Source organism: Acipenser ruthenus, chromosome 37 (genome assembly GCF_902713425.1).
Source record: "Acipenser ruthenus chromosome 37, fAciRut3.2 maternal haplotype, whole genome shotgun sequence".
Lineage (NCBI taxonomy): Eukaryota > Metazoa > Chordata > Actinopteri > Acipenseriformes > Acipenseridae > Acipenser > Acipenser ruthenus.
In genome coordinates, this window is record NC_081225.1 from 10,647,593 (window position 1) to 10,666,267 (window position 18,675).

The 18,675-nt window shown below is 45.8% G+C and overlaps 2 protein-coding genes across 3 annotated transcripts; one reads left to right on the plus strand and one right to left on the minus strand.

Annotated features, from left to right (window-relative positions):
• Positions 1–461: 461 nt before the first annotated feature.
• Positions 462–7,855, minus strand: LOC117966066 (ES1 protein, mitochondrial-like). The gene is made up of 7 exons (XM_034911450.2): positions 7,663–7,855; positions 7,049–7,101; positions 6,274–6,387; positions 5,486–5,605; positions 4,376–4,468; positions 3,585–3,750; positions 462–2,766 (listed from the first exon to the last, which is right to left on the minus strand). The coding sequence occupies exons 1-7, from the start codon at positions 7,780–7,782 to the stop codon at positions 2,629–2,631; spliced, it is 804 nt and encodes a 267-aa protein (XP_034767341.2). The 5' UTR covers positions 7,783–7,855; the 3' UTR covers positions 462–2,628.
• A 2,063-nt stretch (positions 7,856–9,918) lies between these two features.
• On the plus strand, positions 9,919–17,770 carry LOC117962347 (DNA replication complex GINS protein SLD5-like). Of its 2 annotated transcripts, none has more exons than XM_059008516.1 (8): positions 9,919–10,463; positions 10,958–11,044; positions 11,993–12,106; positions 12,296–12,393; positions 12,540–12,628; positions 13,050–13,140; positions 14,843–14,947; positions 17,418–17,770. In XM_059008516.1, exons 1-7 carry the CDS (start codon positions 10,374–10,376, stop codon positions 14,937–14,939), a joined length of 666 nt encoding a protein of 221 aa, XP_058864499.1. In that variant the 5' UTR covers positions 9,919–10,373; the 3' UTR covers positions 14,940–14,947; positions 17,418–17,770. The 2 variants fall into 2 exon arrangements, with proteins under 2 accessions (XP_058864499.1, XP_058864500.1); XM_059008517.1 differs by lacking the exon at positions 17,418–17,770 and adding an exon at positions 17,140–17,369.
• The last annotated feature ends 905 nt before the right edge of the window (positions 17,771–18,675 follow it).

The following is an 18,675-nucleotide window of genomic DNA, read 5'->3' on the forward strand; positions in this document are numbered from 1 at the left end:
AGGAGGAAAGGGCGTGTGATTATTTTTTTAATGACATTGTTATTAGAGGGCTTGACTGAGTCCAAGCAAGTCCATGCATGATTGACCTTGACCTGATATCTGCGATGAAGACTGAACTGTGAAAGAATGGAGCTCGGAGACCCCAGATGAGTCGTATTGGAATGAAACTGCAGCCAAGTCTGTGTGAGCGCCATGGCAGCAACGTGATCTGTGTTAGGGGAGCGGTAAGCTGCAGAAACCCATTTCTCATACACCTGCTGCCTGTCCTCTGTTACCACATGGCCCTGTGCATAGACAGCAGGGCTATTCCCTGCAGGCTGTGGGCTGTCATTGTAATTACTGAAACGGATGTCAGTCCTGGATCAGGCAGCTGGATTGTCATACCTGTCCTCTGTGAGGGAGGAACACACCTGGGAGTGATTTAGCAATGGGTCACGGTGTTGGATTTGTATTCTTATGATCATTTGATATGTAACACACAGTACAGCTAAAGGAATGATAAACAGTAATTCAACATTCATCAAATTATATTCTACCATGACATATCAGATTGCAGATATAAGAACATAATGAGATAATTACATTTAAATAACAATATATCAGTATATCAAAAATAGACCATCACTCAGTGTCAGAGTTCATGCCCTTTTTGCCAACAATTCATATTAATCAAAGCATAAATTGAAGAACTTTTCCACGGCTTTTCTGGCTCCCCGCCCCCCCCAACTGTAACCACACATTACTCCCTTTAGTATATTCTGTCAGTAAAAAGCAGGGGTTATAAAAAGCCACATTAAAATAATTTAAATGACGCCAGTATTTAGATGCCCTTTAATTCACATCATTAAGGTCTCTTGAGCGCTCTCCGGTTTTGTTTCCTTACCATTTTTGTAACTCAAGAAGGAGATGCTTCTAATTAATCTAAACGCAGCGTCTGTGAATCTGTTAACTATTATAAAAATGCATGTCTATTACACTCTGCGTGTTCCTGCATTCCCTTTTGAGCGAGTCTGCGGGAGAGAGGAGAGGAGATTTAAAAGAGGAGGAGTCTTATTCCTGTTTTAATTATGAATTAGCAGACGGTTCTCCTCGCTGTGTAAGCCTCCCCATTGTTAAAGCTGCAGTCCTTGTGCTGAGAGCCTGTGGGACGGCGTCTCATCACACTGCTATGGGCCCATGCTAGCTCAGCCTTCTTGTGTTTCCCTGTGCGTTCTGTTTTATCACCTTCTCCTGCACACCTGTGCTCATTTAATCCTTGCCAAAACTCACCGTGGAGCAAGCGGACTCACGTGATGCTGCTGCAGCACTCTGACACCTCCCCTGCACTTATCACTCGCTCTTACAATGGCCCTATATTGTTTTTAAATAAGGTTTGGTCAGCCTGTGTTTAAAACAGCTGTACTGCTGCTCCCTGTTGAAACGACACAGTGTGAGAAAGGAAGGGGCTGCTTTCTGGACTTGAAGATGTGATTTAATAACCTCCTACTGCTTCAAAGGTACGTGTACGTGTGTGTGTGTGTGTGTGTGTGTGTGTGTGTGTGTGTGTGTGTGTGTGTGTGTGTGTGTGTGTGTGTGTGTGTGTGTGTGTGTGTGTGTGTGTGTGTGTGTGTGTGTGTGTGTGTGTGTGTGTAGCTTTTGAGGGGAATAGTGGTTAGTGGAGTAGTGGTTAGGGCTCTGGACTCTTGACCGGAGGGTCGTGGGTTCAATCCCAGGTGGGGGACACTGCTGCTGTACCCTTGAGCAAGGTACTTTACCTAGATTGCTCCAGTAAAAACCCAACTATATACATGGGTAATTATATGTAAAAATAATGTGATATCTTGTAACAATTGTAAGTCGCCCTGGATAAGGGCGTCTGCTAAGAAATAAATAATAATAATAAATATGCAAATTTCATCATTACAAGAGCCAATCAAATCGCGTGAAAGTTGCCTAAAACTTCTACATTCACAGCGTTTTAAAAGTCAAAGCACAGTAGCTGCAGACTTTTAAAATATAGATACATATAAATATATATAAAACATGAAAAAGAATAATGAAATAACTCCATGAAGAAGCATTCTGTGGTTTCTTTGTTCCCCGCTGCTCTGTAATTGCTGCGGTTGCTGGAGAGTGCATCAGTGTGGGACAGAGGGGTGGGTGTGTGTGTGTGCGTGTCAGCGACAGACCTGTCACCATCCCTGATGAAGATTGACTTGACAGCCTTAACAACCGAGCCTTCTAATTATTGACAACACAGGCTTTTATAGATTTGATGTGCCGTTGCTCCCTGATGAGACTCGGGCAAGCATGACTGCTCCTTAATTAAACAACATTTTTCAGCAGCTTCGCTACCCGCTGCCCCTGATTCTCCGGGGCAACCTCCCACGCTTTCCTTACAAAATGATTTTGTATAGTCTTCAGAAAAAACTAATACCGCTGCTGTATCTGACGGCGGTGGCGTCATCACCGTAACACTGTCTAATCGTTTTAAAACACAAAAGGGTCGCAGGAGATCTCTTACAGTAACACAACACTTAATTAAGAAATAAAGCGCACTCAGGTGTTTTCCCAGTTGAATGCAGTTTTTCTCGTGAGGGGTCAGCCCCTCTGTGCCCCGGTTCCCGACCCGTCCGGGGCGTGGCCTCTCTACTTGGCGGCGCTCATGCGCATGACGTGCTTCACCATGCTTCCGATGCCGTCGAAGATGTAGTGGTAGTGATAGTCCGTCTCCCACATGAAGGTGGGCGTGCTGATCACCCTGTTCTTCTCGTCCACCTGGGCCTCGTGCGTCACGCGCTGTTAAGGAGATCTCTTCCCGGGACACCAGATCTCATATCAAACATGTCTGTCTGTCTGTCTATCTGCATTGCCATTGCAGTGCCACTGTCTGTCTGCCTGTCTGTCTGCATTGCCATTGCAGTGCCACTGTCTGTCTGTCTGTCTGCATTGCCGTTGCAGTGCCACTGTCTGTCTGCCTGTCTGTCTGCATTGCCATTGCAGTGCCACTGTCTGTCTGTCTGTCTGCATTACCAATGCAGTGCCATTGTCTGTCTGTCTGCATTTGCCATTGCAGTGCCACTGTCTGCCTACCTGTCTGTCTGCAGTGTCACTGTCTGTCTGTCTGTCTGCATTGCCATTGCAGTGCCACTGTCTGCCTGTCTGTCTGCAGTGCCACTGTCTGTCTGTCTGCATTGCCATTGCAGTGCCACTGTCTGTCTGTCTGTCTGCATTGCCGTTGCAGTGCCACTGTCTGCCTGTCTGTCTGTCTGCATTGCCATTGCAGTGCCCCTGTCTGTCTGTCTGTCTGTCTGCATTGCCATTGCAGTGCCCCTGTCTGTCTGTCTGTCTGTCTGCATTGTCATTGCATTGCCACTGTCTGTCTGTCTGTCTGCATTGCTTCTGAACACCATTTGGAGAAATATATAGTATGCATAACTTGGTACCAGTCTACCAGTGGCAGCCTCTCCCCACTGTAGCTGCCCTTGTGCTAACACTGCTCCTCAGTGTCATGAGCCTGTGGGTCTCCCTGTGCTCTGTGCTGTTTTGCGGTACAGATGCAGATGCAGGTCTACAGTAGGAAGCCCTGGCTGTGTAAAGGATATGTAAGGCTCGCGGATGGAGTGGCGGGCTCCCATGCTCTTCACCGCCTGCACCATGCTGGTGTACGGCCAGCGGCCCCAGCGGCTGCTCTCGTCGCGCTCCTGACCCATGGTGACCTCCAGGCTGGGCAGCACCCGGCAGGCTAGGATCGGAGCCATGCAGGACAGCCTGGAGAGAGGAGAGAGGGGGTTAGAGATCAGAGCCAGGGACAGGACTCCCGTCTTTAACAGCACACCACAGACTCCCTGAACTCCTCTGAACTTCACAATGTCAAGCGTTTCGAGCTGTCAGACTGGCCAATATCTTATTATTACTATTATGGTTCTCTCCAGATCACATTTCTTAAAGACTCTCTAGCAATCCAGCTTTGGCTTTTCCGGATGGCTTCTGTTTTTTTTTTTGCGATGTCGTTTTGTAGTTTCTTTGATTACATGATGTTAAATACAGTTTTTTTAAAAAAATGATGTCACAGTCTTAAAATTCTAGGTGATGCAAAACTTTTGTCCCGAGCTGTAGCTGCTGTGAATAGGGCCTGTTTGAAAAGCCTCCAGCTCTGTGCTGATGGATCACATGTTAAAATATCTGCTCCCCACACAGGCCAGCTTCTATTAGACAGTTTACATAAAACCATTCAAAGCCCACAGCGCCACCTACTGACTGAAAACGCTGCTCTTTATTGATAAAGACATTGTGACAAAAAAAAAGTTCCTGTTTAGTACTTTTGCATAGAGAAGGAGAAAGATGGTGGGTGGTATTATTTTTAATGGGTGTTCCTAGGGGGCGGGACTCTCACCCGATTGGTTTGCGGGAGCGGTGGAACTCCTTCATGATTCGCTCCACGTCGTGATTGATCTTGCAATCTTTGCCGTCGCTGTTGAAGGTCGATCTGAGTACAGAGGAAAGAATTACAGCGTCAGGGAAATACAGAAACACCGGGAGGAGAGAAACAGGACTCCCATTGCAGCGCAGATTGAGCCAGTCCAGGTTTTGACTTGGACAGGACCTAGTTTAGAGTCTAGGTGTGTCCAGTGTGTCATACACACTCAGGTACAGTATTCAGATTATTTTCCATTATAATCATAATTACATCACTATATGGAAAGAAAAAACACTGCCCCCTAGTGTTGCTGAGCGGTAGGTTATTAGCTGGTATCATGCAGAGCTACAGGTAGTGGACAAAAAAATGGAAACCCCAATGTAAAGTCACTTAATAGGGCGTTGGACCACTATGGTATCCCGCTCTGTGGAGTTCTCGGGGGACCGTTTTTGATGAAACTGGCTGCTCGCGCCCCAGGTTGAAATTTGCAGTCAGTTGATCTGCAGTTGCTCGCCTGTTTTGTCTTGCACTTCGAATTAACGCACGGATATCATGATCCTGGAGTATGCGCTTCCGCCCGCTGTTGCCCTTCGCTGATGATGTCTTTCCCTCGGAGTTCCATGCCGACATCACCTTAGACACCGCTGCTCGTGAAGCATCAGCAAGTTGAGCTGTCTTGGTCACTGAAGCTCCTGCCAAACGCTCCCCGACAATCACCCCTCTTTCAAAGTCACTGAGGTCTCCTCTTGCAGCCATGCTAGCCAGAATTATAGGCAACCAGGCCTGTCCAGCATTTTTATACATGACCCTAAGCATGCTGGGATGTTATTTGCTTAATTAACACGTGAGCCACACCTGTGTGGAAGCCCTTGCTTTCAATATACTTGGTGTCCCTCATTTACCCAGGTGTTTCTATTTTTTTGTCCACTACCTGTATATTCTCTCTCTCAGTCTATATATAGAGAGATTGAACGAAAGGTGAAGGTGTCAGGCTTTTAGTGAAGCTGACAGCTTAAGCGCTGTGATCCTTCAAGAGACAGTTGGCTATGGCTGTCAGGCGAATGCTTCCCAGTGTTTCAGACTCACAGGTTCTTGGTGACCCCGTAGCCCCCTGGGAAGATGACGGCGTCGAAGCTGCTGACATCGAGCTTGGAGAGATCCTGCATCTTCCCCCTCGCCAAACGAGCCGACTCGATCATGACATTCCTGCAGAGAGAGAGAGAGAGAGACACGCACGCACGCACACACGCATCAGCAGGCTGCAGGCTAGAGCTGACGGGTTGGGATGGGAGGGAAGCAGTGTGGCTTAGTGGTTAGAGATGAGGGACTGGGAGGAAGGCAGTCAGTGTAGTGATTATAGTTCAAGCAAACAGTATAGTAATGCATAGATTACCTGTGCAAATTCGGCATGGTCTTTTTTAGTTTTGAAACGTTGGTGGTTGTGCACTGTACAGACTGTAAAACTATAATTGCAACATTTACAAATACAAGATTACAGAAAGGCAAAAAAAATAAATCAGGAAAATAAATTTAATTGGAACCCCAAATAATAAAAAAAACAAGAAACGTCTTCCGTAGAACTGACCCTCCCTCCAGCGGTTTCTCGTTAGTTTTATATATCTTTACAGACCTATTACCCTTTGGAACTTGATGATTCCCACTTTCATTGCCTTTAGATTCACCTCTCTTTGCTTCCTATTACCAACTGAATACAGCTTTCCCCCAAACCACAATGTTTGTGTGTTATCCAGTTTTTTCCACCGCATCCTTTTGATGGTAACATTCAGCCAAATGAATCTGAGAGTCCCTGCAGCGCGACCCCACCTGCTCCCTGTATTCTTTTTGGGGTAACCCCCGATAGCCCCGGGACCCACCTGTTCTCTCCGGACGCGGGCTGGCCTTTCATGTGATCCACCACGTGCATCTGCTGCTGGTTCGGGGCGAACAGCTGGAAGCGAGCGCCATTGCGGCTGAGATGATACATGGTGCTGCGACACAGAGCAGAGACTGCGATAGGGGGCGCTGTGTACCACTGACACACCACAGTGAAATCACAGCAAAGTGGAGCAAAGCACAGAGACTGCGATAGGGGGCGCTGTGTACCCCTGACACACCACAGTGAAATCACAGCAAAGTGGAGCAAAGCACAGAGACTGCGATAGGGGGCGCTGTGTACCACTGACACACCACAGAGAAATCACAGCAAAGTGGAGCCAAGCACAGAGACTGGGATAGGGGGCGCTGTGTACCCCTGGCACACCACAGAGAAATCACAGCAAAGTGGAGCCAAGCACAGAGACTGGGATAGGGGGCGCTGTGTACCACTGACACACCACAGTGAAATCACAGCAAAGTGGAGCAAAGCACAGAGACTGGGATAGGGGGCGCTGTGTACCCCTGACACACCACAGAGAAATCACAGCAAAGTGGAGCCAAGCACAGAGACTGGGATAGGGGGCGCTGTGTACCCCTGGCACACCACAGTGAAATCACAGCAAAGTGGAGCAAAACACAGAGACTGGGATAGGGGGCGCTATAGGAAAGAGAACTCAACACTGCAGAGCTGTATAGAGGTCTATAGGAAAGAGAACTCAACACTGCAGAGCTGTATAGAGGTCTATAGGAAAGAGAACTCCACTCAGTACTTACTATGCAGCTTCATGGATATCAGTCCCATCCCACCATCCGCATCCAGAAAACACCTGCAAGGAAAGACAATGCACACTCTGTAATACACGCAGGCAAACAAATACAGATCCAATGACATTGGCATTCATTTCCCCCCTACAAAAAGTCAGCAATGGTCTCTTCCAAGACTGGTACGACATTGAAAATGGCAGTGCCCATTGTAGATATGGGGGTTCAAATAAAAACCAGTCCAAAAACATACAGGGGGTCGTAAGAATCTCCCAGTACCTAGTTGATTGGATCATAGCCAATTGCAATAGGAAAAGCCTACAGCAGGCTTGCAGACCCAAGCGAATGAGCCACAGTGATGACCATAATATAATCGCACCAGCGCTTTGATAACATTAGTTAAAGGCTTGTAAGCAGGAGTGGACCTGAAGCAGCAAGCTTCCTGGTACTTGAGGACAGCCACTTCCAGCTTCCCATTACTGCTTAGGAGAAAGCTCTTCAGCTTTGAGATTCCTGGGAGTCAAAGAGCCAATCTGTGTTACACATACAGGCGCTGCCTAAACAAAACTAGCAAAGGAAGGATTACAGCCCTACTGTATATACTAACACATGCATTTTAAACTTACCACCGCGATGTTGGTGTTCCCCCAGTTGCCCCAGTCCCCTGACTGGTGAGCGAGGCAGACTGGCTGTTTCGTCAGGACGGCCGCCACCTGTTTTACCAGCAGTGCCCGTGATGCCAACATATTGACTGAGATGCCCGTTCTACAACCTGCAAGGAGCGCGCCTCAGCCTTTCACGGGTCTCCTGCCCCAGTGGGGTATTTATCTGCCTTGGTCCGCCTCACGTCACCGGTAAGCTCATTTTCTGAGCTATGAACTTTTATTCTAAAGCGAACCTTACCTTTCAGTGCTCTGCTAAATATACCACGAAGCAGCAGAGATCCTATTAGGAGATATTAGCTAATCGGCCAGCTCTCTTCATGGATTAGCCCAAGCTTAGCTAGCCTCTGCTTTCGTGGAACACAATAAAACTTAAAAGAAAAACGATAAAGCAAACGTCATGTGCGGGCTTTGCTGAAGTGAAAGACGATCAATCTATGGTAGCGATTTCTCTGTCGGTTCCTTCGCTACACGAACCTCGTTATTGTTGCTAAGATAAAAGACGTGTTCGAAGGGTTAGTGGCATTGCATGCCGCATCTGTTCAGCATGCTGTGTGTAAAGTGATTACACAGCAGGGTGCGTTTCCAAGGTGACCGCTTTAAACTCTGCTGTTGTAAAGTCAGGTGTTGGTTCCTGTTATTTTTTATTTACATATGCATTGAAACACATTTCAAATGGTACCCTTCTGCGACAATTCCAGATTGAGGGTTTTCAAAGCTATTGCTCCAAATCGGCAGCAGTGATATAGCGGCAGTAACGGAGAGACAGGGTTGCTGAGTCACCTGAGCTCATTACCTCCTGATCCTCTTTGAGGGAGTAAGCAGGTTTCAATTAGCACCTGTGTCTGGCTGCCCTTACCTACAGCTCACTGTCTAGCAAGGGCACCGATAGCTTACTGCACCTGTCCATCTGTCATGAATTAACATTATTTAGCAGAAGTTATTGAGAGTGTTGGATTCTGGGAAGACAGGGAGTCGCCTGTGTGCTCGTTCATCCATCGTTCTGCACAGTATGTCACTCTTACACTGTTGCATACACCGCTATCTTGAGAATCTCTAATTCTGATTAACCCTTTCATTGCTCATTCTAATTCTGTACCATTCGGAGGGTTGTCATGGGCATAAACGTTTTCATCATGTTGATGGTCTCATTTTGAATTTACAACATGGGGCGGGTGTTCTCCATTCTGCCTCATTATTATTATTATTATTATTATTATTATTATTATTATTATTATTATTATTATTGTTTATTTCTTAGCAGACACCCTTATCCAGGGCGACTTACAATTGTTACAAGATATCACATTATTTTTACATACAATTACCCATTTATACAGTTGGGTTTTTACTGGAGCAATCTAGGTAAAGTACCTTGCTCAAGGGTACAGCAGCAGTGTCCCCCACCTGGGATTGAACCCACAACCCTCCTGTCAAGAGTCCAGAGCCCTAACCACTACTCCACACTGCTGCACAATGATTACTCACTCATAAAAGCTGGCAAGATTTAAATCATATTATTATTATTATTATTATTATTATTATTATTATTATTATTATTATTATTATTATGTTTCTGTTTTGCATGACAGACTCTTTCTTTCCTATGGAGATAGCCATGCAAACACCCTGCCTCCTGATGCAACAAGACAGAAGACTGAGGAGGCTTAATTGGGGTTTAACCAGGCTGACCTGGGGAGATTGGATTGGGGAAGTCTCTGCTTAGCTGGGTTTAGCCATTTAGACCCGACAATCCCAGAGCTCACCTCATCAGATCTGCCACTGAGAGCTTACTGAAAGTCTTTAACTGTGTGTGTGTGTGTGTGTGTGTGTGAGGGGGGAGGGTCTGTGTGTTTATGTGTATGTGTGTATGTGTGCGTGTTTGTATTTGCAGTGCCGCCCACAGGACATGTGTTTACGTGTGTGGTGGGAGCGGAAAAATGGCTGTAGCAAACAAATTAATGCATGTGTTTCTTTTAAAACTTAATATTTGAGGCCCATATAGTGAATTAAACTGCACGACAGGTGAGACTTATAGAATTACTCCAGAAACAATGCAAAAAATAAAATAAACCAGTGTTTATAGGATTATCCGAAACAACACTGCAGACTCCTGTACTTTGAGCATTTTGTGTGTTTCCCTCACCTGCAATAACGTGGGCCTTGCCACAACCAAGATGGCGCAAATCTGTAGCCACACTCTGGGGGCGGGTTAAAGTCATGGACGTCACCGCAAGGCGCGGAAGGCAGTGACGTTCGCATCGGGATGGCGCGAGATTCAGAGCGTGGGCTGAGTTGTGTGTGTTTATTTTAATTTTAAATATTAGGGTTCTAAACTCAACTGAAATATCGTAAAACAGTGAGAGGATGCAGCTATTTTGCTCGTCTGGCAAATACGTTATTTTAAGGGAGGCAAGATAGGAATTAAAATATCGCATATAAATACTTGCGTATTTATAAAAAAAATAAGATAAAAAAATAAATAATAATAAAAAATATCACGTTTTTTTTTTTCTTTATTCACTCACCCTGCAGTACGTTTTAAATATATCTGATAAAGGAAGATTTCGAGTTTTTTTTCGGTGCTTAGTAATATTTTAATACGCGTCTGTGTTTACTAATAAGACTACTACTAATAATTGATAGTAATTAATTGTGCCGGTACTGTATTGGCGATGGCGGACTCTCTGGTTGAGATGAGCGACAGTGAGGATGAGAGTCAGGAGGTGATGACGCCGGCGGAGCTCGTTACCAAACTGGAGGAGGTGAGTCGGTGCTGACAGGAAAGTGAGCTCTTAGTGGTCCAGCAGTGATAAAGAAAGGGGCTTGTTTGTTACCAGGAGGCTCCAGGTTCAACCCCAGCCACTGACTCCCTGTGTGGGACCCTGAGCAAGTCACTTCACCTCCTTGTGCTCCGAGACGTAAAACAGACGAGCTCCGAAGTGACTCTGGAGCAGCTGTGAGGCAAAGTTCACACCCAAGTCTGTGCAAGTCGCTTTGGATAAAAGCGTCTGCTAACTAATAAATAAATACATAATAATAACAGTAATCTACCCTGAGCTGCCGTTCTGTGTGTTTATCTGCGTAATTCATTGGGCAATCATGAAAAAAAAATCCGTAAACATCGTTAGGAGAGATTTGCAGCACTGTGATGATAGTAATATTAATTATTGTTATTATTAGCATCATCATTATCATTATTATTATTATTATTATTATTATTATAATTGGGTTTGACTGTTTTTTCCACCTTGCACAGATATGGTTGAACGAGAAGCTCTCACCTGAGCTCCTGGAAAATAAATCGGAGATCGTGGAGTGTGTGATGGAGCAGCTGAACCACATGGTAAAGAGGCTGGCTGTTTTGTTTGTTTGTTTGTGTTTTAATCCTGAAATGCTTGACTAGCTGCTGAATGCATTACTCATGTGTTTTGCCAGAACTCGCAGGGCTGGCTGTCCCAGTGCAGTAATGCTGTGTGTTTGTGTAGCTGCTGTTTATCCTGCATCCTGCTGGGGTGTAAATTGAGACGAATTTAAAGCATTAAGGATAAATATTTATTAAAAGTATTTTTTAAATGTAATATTGCAGCAATTTATAATCTGTGAAAAAAAGTGGGTTTCCAATTGATCACTAATTATTTTACAAGTATATACACATTTTATTTTGTCTATTCTTGAACTAATGTGAAAAGTTCAGGAAATGAACCAGATTCTAACACCCCAAGCCCACTCTCTCTCTCTCTCTCTCCCTCTCTCCCCCCTTCCTTTGCCATCCCTCTCCGTCTCTCTCCCTCCCTTGCTCCTTATCTCTCTCTATCCTGTCCATCTCTTTCTCCTTCCGTCACCCACCCTCTCCATCTCTCTGACTCTTTCGTCTCTCTCTTATCCTGTCCTCTTTCCTCCATCTCATTTCTCTCTTATCCTTTCCATCTCTCTTCTCTCCCTCTTGTTTATCCCCCCTCTCTCTCTCTTCTCTCCCTCTTGTTTATCCCCCCTCTCTCTTCTCTCCCTCTTGTTTATCCCTCTCTCTCTTCTCTCCCTCTTGTTTATCCCCCCTCTTTCTTCTCTCCCTCTCTTGTTTATCCCCCCCTCTCTCTCTCTTCTTTCCCTCTCTTGTTTATCCCCCCCTCTCTCTCTCTTCTCTCCCTCTCTTCTCTCCCTCTCTTGTTTATCCCTCTCTCTCTTCTTTCCCTCTCTTGTTTATCCCCCCCTCTCTCTTGTCTCTCCCTTGCTTGTTTATCCCCCCCTCTCTCTCTCTTCTCTCCCTCTCTCTGTCTCTCCCGCCCCTCCTCAGGAGAAGAATCTCCAGCGAGTGAAGGGTGTGGATCTGAGAGCGGGTGTGCACCGCATGGAGACGGAGAGGATCCGCTACGTGCTGAGCAGTTACCTGCGCTCCCGGCTTCAGAAGGTGAGGAAGCTGCCTCTCCCTTCGAGGGGCCTGGGGTACAAACCCGGCTCCGATTCAGAGGCAGCATTTCGGGGGTCGCCAGCAGTTGCAGTCCCATACGCTGTGCTGGCAAAGTTTTTTTGCAGAATAACTGGAAATGCAAAATCTGCAGAGTGGTCGTGCCGCCTCAGTTTCCGGTTGTCGTTTCAGATTGAGAAGTATTTTCCCCACATCTTGGAGAAGGAGAAATCCCGCGCCGAAGGGGACCCGTCCTATCTGTCTCCAGAGGAATTCGCGTTTGCAAAAGAGTGAGCACCCATCTACTCTGTCTGGAACACAAAAACACGCTGCCCCCTGGTGGTCGGGGGAATTGGAGATACTGTTTTCTTGAGTGTTTAATAGCAGTGGATTGGCAGTGCCAGGTTCACTCTCACCTTGTGTTTCCTGGTCACAGGTACCTGGTGAACACAGAGACCTACCTGAAGAGCGTCGCGCTGAAGCACATGCCCCCCAACCTGCAAGCCGTGGACCTGGGCAAATCGGGTGAGAATTCATTTCAATGATGGGTTTTCTGTGGCTCACAATGAAACCCCTGGAATCTGTAACAACTCCTTAAGTTCCTGCTTCCAGGTGCTGTACAATTGATTTTGCAGGAGGCTGGCCGGCAGTGCGGCTTGCTAATTCACTAGGCTTTTCTTCTCTGGGAGTCTGGGGGTCTCTTAACTGGTCATTCAGCCCGTATCACAAAGTCAGTGTCTGCTTGAGAGGAGCCCGGGACTGAATGACAGGCAGGTGGTGTTCAGAACATGGTTGAGGTCTGCTGGGCTGCATTCGACCTGTGAAGGGAAGCTCTCAAGACTGCCTGGTTATAACCAGGAGCACTTTCCCCTTGCGCTGAACGCACACCCTGTATAGTGTGGGCTTGCTCTTCCTGTGGTAAAGCGCTGTATTCCCCCCTCTCTAGTGCAGAAGCCCAATCTGGACTCCTTTGTGTTCCTGCGGGTGAAGCAGAGGCAGGACAATATCCTGGTGGAGCCGGAGACCGACGAGCAGAGGTGAGGCAGCGAGCCCAGCTCTCCGGGAGCACGGAGCCCCACAGGGGCACGGAAAAGGGGGCTGGACCTTGTTTGAGCAGCTATTTAAAAGAATGCTTTTATGAAGAGGGTAGGTGTTCATGAAAGTGTTCTGGACTGATGCTGGCTTCCTCGTGTTTTATACATAGACAAATCTAAATAATAATAATAATAATAATAATAATAATAATAATTAAAAACAGACCTTTAATAAAACAAGGGGCTAAAGCTGCATTATTTTTCAGAAAAAAATAAATGCACCCAATAAATTTACCACATCAGAAATTAACAACTCAGATATTTGTATATCGGGTTGTTTTTAGTATTTAATTGTATTCATTTTTGAGTAAATAGCCCTGAGAATCTACACCAAAATCTTTTCATAACTTCAGACTTTGTGGCTAGGGTCCATTGTGTCTGTATAAAGCTGCTGGTTAAGGGTTCATACCTAACAGTTACAGCAGATGGCGCTGTTCACTAACAACTCCCAGTGTGGCTGGAGGAGTCCAAGGCATTCCCTCTCCTAGCTTTTAAACACTTCAGTCTTAAATCCAGGGATTAATCTGTAGGTCAAGCAGACCGCCTTTTAATAGATACAACACTGGAAGATGTTCCATCGTTCAAGTTAGCTCATGCAGCCCTTTTCTGTTCATTTCAATTAAGCAATACCATAATAAGAGAGTGAAGACATAGTTCAGAGAAGATTGTGTTTGATGAAAGCACACGGACCGTTTTCCTGAAGTCTTAGTTGCTGTCTACCCAGTGATGTCACCCCAAGACAAATATTTAGCCGTGCTGCACTCAGGTATATCTGCCCTAACTCCCAAGGTGATGGTTCGAGTGAAACGTGACAGGCTGCCATGCACTGTGTTTAACTGACTGAATGTTGAGCAATGTTTATTTTGAATGGATGAACACGTCCTCCACAACACTATGCCTTTTATCTAATCAAAGCAAACACAGCAGCTACACACTGACTCCGGGGGGGTCCAAGGTCTCAGCCTGCCTGCCAGCGCTTGCCTCTGCTGTGCTAGGACTCGTGTGTATAGAGGGCTGCTCTTGCTGTTTGCATTGGAAAGCAGCGCTGTGCTTTCTGGAATAGAGGGCATCGCTGAAATCCAGAATCCTCTTCCATGATAACCATAAGTCATACACTTCTACTGGAGTGGACTAGTCATACACAATGCTATCGGACAGCAAGTAAAAACAATGTCGTCAAAGAAAGGAGATCTTTTTTTTTTTTTCCCTGTACTGTGATACAAATTTTCAGTCTCGTTCAGTATTCACTTTCAGTTTTGAAAGAATATATTCAAACCTGAAAAATCAAAATCCACGTTGGTCCCGGCGCTGCAGTAAACAAAGCTTTCTACTCCAGTCGTGGCTTCTCCAGCCTCAGGAACAGGGCTTAAAGAAAGCTCTTAGTTTGCATGCCTTCCTTTCAGATCTAACTGTTGTGTTTCTTCACCTGGAGAGGGAGTGTCTCTCCACCACCCTGCATTTACCCTGTGTGTAAGTTTACCACATCAATGCACCAGATCACTGGTGGGGTAAACGTACTGCATTGGAAAACAAAGCCGTGGCTTTGCAGTGTTAACAGCAGGTAGCAACATCGTGTCATGGTAATGTGATGGGTGGGAGTGGAGATCTCTGCCCTGTCCTCACTGTCTCTTGTCTTCTGCCCCAGGGAGTATGCCATTGATTTGGAGGAGGGTTCCCAGCACCTGATGCGCTACCGCACCGTAGCACCCCTAGTGGCCAGTGGAGCTGTGCAGCTCATTTAGCAGAACAGGTAAGAGAGCTGAGGAAGCAAAGTTAGTTTTCATGGTGCATTCTTTTAAGTGTCTTAACCTTCGAATAAACTCCTCTGCAGTGAAGACTATTGAATATCACTATCAAAAGAAACACGTTTTTCCGAAAATGTTATGAGATCTGAAATAATAAAAGAAAGAGCATCTCTCTCCTCTCTTCAACGCCACCTGGTTTATATTGTTCCATATATTGATACCGTAAGACTTTCTGTTTCCCAGCTACTGTCAAACCTTATTTGGATATTTGTTTAAATTTTGAAAGGATATTGAAATCTGAAAAGCCTGTGTTCACCCCAGCAGCTCTAGTTGTGATAAACGAAGCCCTGTGTTATGTGCGGCCCTGCAGTCGAGTCCAATGAGCTGTCGTAATGTTATTGTCCACCCAGCCCCTGGACTCTGTGACCCCTCAATAGAGACAGACTCGAGCCATGCCAAGTGAAATCGGGTTCATCCTGGCTATACTATTAACTTCATATCGCACTTCAAACAATGTTTGTTTGTTTTCTCTCAGGCTATTCTGGTTGAAAAGCTGTTCAATATTTACACAGGCGGCCAGTTCAGCGTGTTTTTAATGGTCAGTTTCTGACCTTTAAGATCTGATTTGGTTGACCATCGGCCCGATGAAAGTCTTAAGCCTGACATCAGACCCCAGACTCGGTTGCTTCAGGTCTAAAAGTTACCAGCCTGTGGCTTGTGAACTACTCCCAGGGGTGGTAATAAGACTCCCATTGCATAGCAATTTGAACCGTTCCTGGTTTTACTATGAGTTTTTAATAAGACACACCTGAGCTTGTTACCAATACACTGGGGCTGATCAAGCTGGTAGTAAAACCTGGAATGGGTGACACTGCTCTGCAGTCAGTCGGATTTCACTGGCTGAGGGCTGAGATGTTCGCATTTGTTTTTAATATAACATTTGGAGTGTTTGTAAAACTGCATGTATTTTGAATATAAAACTATTAAGTGAACGAATATCCCGCCCAGTTATTGTCCTTATTTGCAGTAAATAGATAGCGTTGTTTTTAAAGAGAAGGCTGTTCTCTGTTTAGTGAGTGAGGTGTCTATGAGTGCACAGATAAAAGCCGCACCCTCATCTGTTCTGTCCGTTGCTGTCCCAGTAGACTTTGCAGGGCAGTATAGATATCGATCAGTTCATTCAGTATTGTTTGATACTTTCTAAATGCAAATGTATATTCGGTTCTATACAATGGTCATTTGCGTTCACAATTGATTGTTCACAAAGTGTCTGGGAGGAGCAGCCAGTTAATGTGCAATTCCATTCACTTCACCTGGGTCAGCGCAGTGTCATCCCAGCTCTCCCTAGCAGGAGTTGGAGTTTGCTTTGGCAGGTGGAAGGCTGATAACTAGCAGGTCAATAAGGTATAGTCCCCCAAGCTGTTTGACCATGAGGAGGTTATTCAGTAAAATTGCATCATTTGTCTCCCCCTTTCTCCTCCTGCGCTCCCGGTCTCACGTAGTCCCCCCCCCACCCCCACCCACGCGTTATCTTTTGGCAAACATTTTCAAAGCTTTTGTTACTGTTTAAAATCCTATCCCACCTGTATTCAATGCCATTATTTTATTTTAAAGGGCGGCAATTTCGCAGATTAAAAATAAAGTACAGGGCTCCCTTTGTATTTCGCTAGCTGACTAACACATCAAGAAAACTGCAGGAGTGAAGGGAGGGTTTACTGTCAGCATGGCCTAACAGAGTCAACACAATTATGGAGGGGGCACTGTAAATAGTATTATTTATTGAACATTGAACTATATTACTTATTACATTAGAAAAGGTGGGAATAACCCTTGTTTATTCTGATGAGTTGTGAGACATGCGTTACTGTGTTGGCCCGTGCTGGATCCCTTTCTCATCTCTCTCTCTCTCTCTCTCTCTCATATCTCTCTCCCTCTCTCTCTCTCATATCTCTCTCCCTCTCTCTCTCTCATATCTCTCTCTCTCTCTCTCTCTCTGTCTCTCTCTCTCTCTCTCTCTCTCTCTCTCTCTCTTTCTCTGTCTCTCGCTCGCTTGCACTCTGTCTCTCTCTCTCTCTGTCTCTGTCTCTGTCTCTGTCTCTCACTCTCTCTGTCTCTCACTCGCTCGCTCTCTCGCGCTCTCTCTCTGTCTGTCTCTCTCTGTCTCTCTCCTCTCTCTCTGTCTCTCTGTTACTTCCAGCCTTTTGCTGGCGCAGTGCTTGAGAAGCTTTCTCTTCTGTGCCGGTGGAAATGAATCTGCCTCGTTTCACGCTGCCAAAGATCTTCCTGAACAAACAATCCGGGGACACAACTGGGTCTGATACAGAAACGCTTTCTGAGTCTCCAGCAGCTTCTTCTGTAATAACACGGCTTCTAGTGATCTCCGTATCCTCAGATTTCCAAAGGAGGTCTGTGCGCTGACGAGAAGACTGGCCCCTGTGGCTCTATAACCCTGCATGCTGTTTGTTTTGTTTTCAGTGTCTGAACGGTTGGATACAGCCAGGCGATGTCTCTTCCAAACCCTGCCCTGCGGAGCCAGCGCCTCTTCCCCCCTGTTCCTTTCACTGATTGTGGTGCTTTTCTGACATGGACTAGGCCAAGACCATCCGGCTCATTTCAATTGTGGCTGAAGGCAGGCCTCCAGAGGCTGGTGCGTTAACCCACTGTGCCAGCTGTCCCTGCAAGCCTCCAGCAGACATGGCTCCCCCTGTGAACCTTTCCAGGCACGCCCTTTCTGACGCTGTGTCATTTCAGCAGCATCGCCAGAGAGCAGCCCTTTAATCCTAGTGAAAGCTGTAAGAGTTGTCTTTTAATAAAGGTCCTGTCACGCGGGGAGTGTTGGAGTTCAGTGTCTGGATTAAATGTGACGGGTTTGTTATTGGGCTTGCAAACATATGCCTGGGTTCAAGTTCAGCTATTTAGAAAATCTAAAAGGAGGCTGATTTCCTGTCTTAGTGTCATTTCTGCAGTATTAAAAGGCTGTGTGTGTAAATGCGTGCGAGGTCATGTTTAAGCCTGGGCAGGGTTGGGGCTCTCACTGTCCGTACTCTCATGATGGTTTCTGTGGTTAATGTCAGTTTGCTCTGCTCAGTGGCTACAGTGAAAGAGACTGCAGCGTTCCCCACAGCTAATGCTTGCGTTGAGAGTGTGTGTGTCTGGCTGAAGTGGGAGCAGTCCGTGCAAAGAGTTCAGTGAGTTTATTGAGTCTTGACAGACAGGGCAAAGAGTGCATCACATTCCTTCACTGTCTCTCGTTGGAGCCTAAGAGCATGTTTCAGTGTGTGAATGAGTGTGGGCTACGTTCCACAGAGCCAGTTCCCCTTGAGGGGTAGTGTTACACTAGCCAGTCCATCTGATACATTGACAGAACACGCAGATGCAAGCCCCGTTGCATTTTTATTAGGTTGGAAATGTCTGAGGTTTTTCTTCAGGATGCAATCACAAGGTTTGAAGATTGCATTATATGTTGCTTTGGTGGAAGATTGTATGAAAAAAAGCATAATTTTTTTTTTTTTTTTCCACACTGGAAAATGTAATACAAAAATTGGGAAACGGTTTTCTTCAGATTGCTGTAAATAAATACACTTCAAATGAAAGAATACTAATTATCGGAGATTCATAGTCTTGCTCCAAGGCTCGTTGATCAGGTTATCATTTCGTTTAGTCTGTTTTGTTTTTCGTTCATGAAAGTGCGCCCTCTGCTTGCTGAGTTTCAAACCTACAACAACAACAACGT